Below are 6000 nucleotides of genomic sequence, written 5' to 3'. Positions count from 1 at the left end.
AACCCAACTAGTGTCGTTAGTTATAGTCACCACTCACAACACCCTTTTCTTTTCTTTTTATCTTATTAATCAGTGTATTAAGATTATTAATTAAAATATATGTTTTAATAAAAAAAATATTTCTTAACTCTTTAATTTATGTTTTTAAATTTACCAATTAGTAACATTTACTTTTTGTTTTACGTATTTGTGGTTGTTTTCTCGTGGTTCTTGGTCATTGGACGGCGTTGGTAAAAACTAGAAAGGCACAGCAATTGCGCAATTTCAACGTTACTGAATCTTGGAGAATAGCGAGTGTTCTTTTTTCAGAAAAAGTTTACCATAATTGGGGCTCGTCAATTGCGTTTTGGGTGGTGCGAGCTTGACCAACGTGTAAAGTTTGGAGGATTCTTTGGACCTCACTTGGGTCTCGCTTCTCTTTGGAATGAACCATTAGCTAATAGTAAAATAAAGTTCACTCTGGTGACATCATCCATGCCCTATTAGGAAGCACGCCTTTGGGATTATGAAATTAAAAAAGGAAATAAAATGAAGGAAGGTTTCAAAGGAGATGATTATATAGATTATGAATATAGGAGAGTAAAGGTGAAATGGGTCATTGTGATTGTCGTGAATAAGGATAAGAAGGGTGGGAGTAGGAATAGATGAGTGGAATTCTCACACAACAACACAAGAGTGGGATTATAGTTGAGAGAAACGGACATCAGAGGCAGCTGGAACCTGGAAGCTAAATTTTCTACTCCCGACAAAGACACACACACGCACACGCATAGCATAGACTCACGAGTCACCACTCTCCACTCCAACTCCAACTCCAACTCCATTACCCACTCTCACGAGAAAATTATTTTCCTCAATAGCCCAATAGAGAAACACCCCGTGCACTATAAATACCCCTTTGCCTCTACTCATTCATCTCGTTTCCCTCTCTCTCTCTCCCTCTCTCTCTCTCTGCCTTCCCGCCAAAACCCCACCTTCTTCTTCTTCTTCTCTCTCTCTCCCATACTCGCTTCACGCCCTCCCCGTGTGAGTGTAATCTTCCAGTAAAAGTGGAGTGAGATTTTAATCGCATCCAAAGTTGGCCATATTCTCTTCTCTCTCTCTCTCTCTCTCTCTCTCTCTCTCTTGGAATATATCTCTAGACGAAAAGCAAAAGTTGTTATTTCTTTTGCTTCTACCCATATATAATATCTTGGTTTCTTTCCGCATCATCACCACCAAAAGTTCCCAAACGTCTCAATTCCTCCAGGATATCTGCTTCTCCACTAGATCCACTTTTCCCCCATCACCCTTCTTCCCCTACCCACCCAGCGTCGCTTATTCACCTAAAAAATTCTCACTCTTGAAACCCACCTTCATCTTCATGCACTATAACACTACCCAACCTTTCCCCTTACCCTTTTATATTTCCTCACTCATTTCATTCAACCAACCTTGACCACAACCAAAGAACACTCCTTTAATTTCTTCTTACCCTTATCTCTCTGTAAGCCTTTAGGCATGTCCGTACAGTCAACACTGAAGCACCAGCAGCTGAAGCTTGCAACCCCAAGTTCCCATTTTGAAGGTGACCCACCATGCAAAACCAAGAGGAAACCCCAAAGGAAGCTCGTTCGGATCATAATCACCGACCACGACGCCACCGATTCTGACTCATCCACCGATGAAGAGAGAGAAAACAACCCAACAAAGACCCGAAGAGTGAAGAGAGAAATCACCCAAATCAACATGCTCCTTCCTTTCTCCGATTCCCCGTTGTCTTCTTCTTCTCCTTATTCTTCAACTTCCACTTGCTCCTTCTCTTCTTCCTCCGACCAAAACCCAAACAAGTTCAAGAGACCCAAAAAACCAACACCGCCATCTGCCGCCACGCGCCGCCACAATAAGTTCCGCGGCGTCCGGCAGCGGCCGTGGGGCCGGTGGGCCGCCGAGATCCGCGACCCGACCCGCCGGAAACGCCTCTGGCTCGGAACGTTCGACACGGCGGAGGAGGCCGCCTCTGAGTACGACAAGATGGCGTTGAAGCTAAAAGGTCCCAACGCCGTCACTAACTTCCCCCTCACGCCGGCGGAGGAAACGGCGGTGACGCCGGTTGTCCCCGTCGAAAGTTTGAGCAGCGAAGGCGGCATCTCGTACTCCGACTTAGTGGCCTCGCCGACGTCCGTGTTGGCCTACGACGGCGACTCCACGCCGTTTGATGGCTTCCGTTACGGCGACGTGGACGCCTTTGGGTTCCGCATCGACGCGCCGTTAAGTTTGGCGGAGGTTAACGTTATGCTGACGTGTCATCAGCGTTATGAGGAGGAGGAAGAGGCGTTGGACGAGTTTGATCTCGACGAGTTCATTTCGTGGCCCTACTAAAAATCTCAGGGGCAGTTTGGTAATTGTATTGTGTCCGTAGTGTGAAGTTCCGGAAGTACCCTTCTCGTTGTTGAAGTTTGAAATTTTGTCGTGCTCGTTGGAAGAGTGTAGAGTTCGAAATGGCACCTGAAGCGGCGATTCTTTGTTTCGTGACATGAGACTATTTGGCAGAATTTAATTTGTAATTATCGTGAAAAAGGAAAAATCATTTATAAAAATATTTAAGTGTCTGAATGAGTGAGTGAGAAAGGTGGAAAAAAATGGAAATATCATATATCAAAGAAGGAATGACTCTATTGTAATTTCGTATATAAAATTTGATAATTATTTAAACAACTTTTGGTGTTGTCTATATAAAGATTAATGGGTTATTGTAGAGGGGACACGTTGGCTGTCGAATCCCTTCAATCAGTTTCTGTGTTCGTATTTGAATCATTCTATTTCCATTATTCGGTTGATATCTTCCTTTATGTGTTATTTATTTATTCTTTAGTTGCATGCGTAAATGAAATTGTTTGGGGATGACTCATTCTGGACACCGCAAAAATCTTGTAAATCTCATAGTGCTTAGTGTTTAAAAAATGCTTTATATTTATTATAAGATTCTTTTAAGTGGGATTCTATTGGTACTTCAAGTGTACGATGTTGATTTGTCTGGCCAAGCAAATATCAAAATGCATATTCTAAGCCGAAATTTTGATTTAGAATGAAAATCGAAAAGAAAAATAACTCCTACGTACAAGGAATAGTCATATATAAATATTGATATTTATCTGATATCGAATTTTGTCTCTCATGTTTTTTCAATTAAGTTAGGTAATATAACTCATAATATCACACTCCATTCACATCCAATTTGTCGAAGCGCATATTTGAGGATATAATTAGAACACGTGAATGATTCACCCTGAAGACGAAAAGAAAGAATTACTATAGTTTAATATTATAAAATTACGTAAATTCTTTTTTTGATAGGAGACAAATAATATTGAAGGAAGAGAGATAAATAAGTTGTAGCTAGCAGTTTATATTTTAGTTTGATATTTTATTTAATGAGTCGTTTTAAATTAAAAAAACAATATTTAGTTATTTTTAATCTTCAAAAATCCTCTATTGTCTGTCATTGCTGTGTACCCACTGCCTCTTTTACTATATATATATTTTTTAATGAATGAAAGGGGTTGACAGCCAAACTATAACCTCACTAGAAGGAGTAAAATGGGGTCGAGATGAGTTAGATTTTATAAATTCTAAGCTTATTTCTAAATTTAAAACTTACTTATATTTAGACTTATTTACTTAATATAAAGTAGGTATTTTTAAGGTATTACTTGACTTTTTGAAAAGTCAAACTTAACTTATAAGTTTATTTAAAATTTTCTTTTAATAATTTTTTAAACAAATAAAAAAATTTCTCTAAATAAATTAGTGAACTTTGACTTACATATATAGTACCCCTTGAACTCTAAATTATCCTTGATAAAATGTTGATTTTTTTAAAAAATTATATATAATATATTTTTATTAAAAATTACAATATTTAATATTATCAATGCATCAATTTAATAAATTATATGATTTTTAATAAAAAATTACTATATATAAACTTGTATTTATTTACCTTTAGAAATATGTTTTAAAAAATAAATAAACGAAAGCATACAATTAAACTTAACAAAACCAGAGTTGTTATTAATCCCATGTTTTGAAAACCCATCAGCAGGAATATTACTCACAAGATATAGATATGTATAGATATGTGCCACCAGTAAAGCAGCACAGGGTTAATAACGTTAAATTAAACACGGTCTTTAAAAATTCCAGGAGAATGTTTGGGAGGAAAATTTAAAGGAGAGAAAACAAGAGGAGAATATATTTTTATTTTTAAATTAAAAAATTATATATATTTATAATAATAAATACATTATTAATATATTAAATTTATATTAATATACCGATTTATGTTTTTATCCTTAAAAAATATTAATTTTAAATATATATATATATATATATATTTAAATATAAAATTTGTCTTCCTTTCTCTTTTTAAACCTTCTTTTTTAAAACAATTTTTTAAAATTTTGATATTTTTAATTATTTGTTACGATTGAATTAGCTATTATTATACTCATGCACTAAGATTCTCAATCATTGTACTTTACCGTGTCCCGGCTACTCATCCATAATTTGGGTGTTTGTTTTAAGTTTTAGGAATGTAGTTTGAAAATGTCATTTTCATAAATATATAGTTGTAATCATTTTATTTTAGGGTATTTTATAAAAATGTGTCTAACTAAAGTTTAATAGTCTTGACTATTTTTTAGAATTTAAATGGCAGCTAAAACTGAAAGCATAAATAGAAATGAAAGTTGTAATACCTCTATTTTTATTATTTATTAATTTTATATTTGGTAATGATTGTTAATACATGTTGTTTGAAATTAGAAGAGTTTTAGATTTGTAAGTTATAGGATCTTTCGCTATAGTGAGAGAATTTGTTTAAAATTAGGCTCTCTGAAGCCTTCTTCCTGTAGCGAGGATTTTTTCGTTGTAGCAAGGAACTCTCATTATAACTAAAATAACAGACAATAAAGAAAAAAATATCTGATTTTTTTCGCTGCAGCGAGAGAAGAGCTCGTTGTAGTGAGAAGTTTTTGCTATAGCGAGAATGTCATAAATTGAGAGGTATTTAAGAGTTTTTAAGTTGAGAAACTTAGATTATAATCCAAGTTACGACCCTTCTCCATTTCTTCTAACCTCTCTCCTCCTTTTTCTCAAAAAATTCTTGAAAAATTTTAATTTTTCTCTGATCTAAGTTTGGGAGTTCACTCTTTTTGTTCTTTGGTAAGTTCTTGAAGCTTGGTTCTTCATTCTCTTGGTTATTTTTTTATTTTTCACTTCTAAAAAGGGTTTCTTATGATATTTAAGAAGAATCTAGCCTTTTGAGCAAGATCTCTCATAAACCCTTTATTAAACTTCCCTTTCAAGGTAATGAGAGCTTTATCTGTTATATTTGTACTCATGAAAGGGTTTGTAGTGTGATGCATGATTATGAATATATGTTGGATTGAAACATGTTTTCATGTGTTTGATGATGTGAATGATGTATATTTTGAGCATATCTATATATGTATGTTATGGATTGAGTCTGGGTGTGACCAACCTTCGACAATGTTTGATTGGTATGCGATATAGAAAATGAACTTGAATAAAAAAAAGAGAGAAAAGGATGAACAAAATATTAAGGTAGAAATGCCAAGTTGGGTTTTGACAAAAAATATGAAAAGAGAAGGGAAATGATAAGAACAACTATGGATAGTTCAGAGATATACTCAAAAGTGTGGAAGATGGAGGCAATTTGAGAAATCTCAGAGAAATGAGGATGGTGATTGCTCTTCTTGATTTACGCATAACAACTAAAAGTAAGAGCACGTTTTTGCTAAAAAGGGACAAGTCAACACATGTTGTATCTGTGTAGCTGCGACTATCTAGAAATTATCTATACTAAAGAAGAGCTCAAGGGATCCTATTGGCAGTGAAAGTGTGAAATGAGAACTACGAGTATTAGTAGAGAGGTAATGTAATAAACTAAATAATTAATTATTGTTGCTCGTATTGTATGACTTAATTATGGATGTA

The 6000-nt window shown here is 34.9% G+C and overlaps 1 protein-coding gene across 1 annotated transcript; it reads left to right on the top strand.

Annotated features, from left to right (window-relative positions):
- The first annotated feature begins 606 nt into the window (after window positions 1-606).
- LOC113847429 (pathogenesis-related genes transcriptional activator PTI6-like) lies at window positions 607-2981 on the top strand. The gene has a single exon (XM_027476530.1). It carries the CDS (start codon window positions 1501-1503, stop codon window positions 2359-2361), a length of 861 nt encoding a protein of 286 aa, XP_027332331.1. The 5' UTR covers window positions 607-1500; the 3' UTR covers window positions 2362-2981.
- The last annotated feature ends 3019 nt before the right edge of the window (window positions 2982-6000 follow it).

This window comes from Abrus precatorius, unplaced genomic scaffold (genome assembly GCF_003935025.1).
Source record: "Abrus precatorius isolate BTA unplaced genomic scaffold, Abrus_2018 Scaffold8, whole genome shotgun sequence".
Taxonomy (NCBI): Eukaryota; Viridiplantae; Streptophyta; class Magnoliopsida; order Fabales; family Fabaceae; genus Abrus; species Abrus precatorius.
This window is presented reverse-complemented; position numbering and strand designations above follow the sequence as displayed.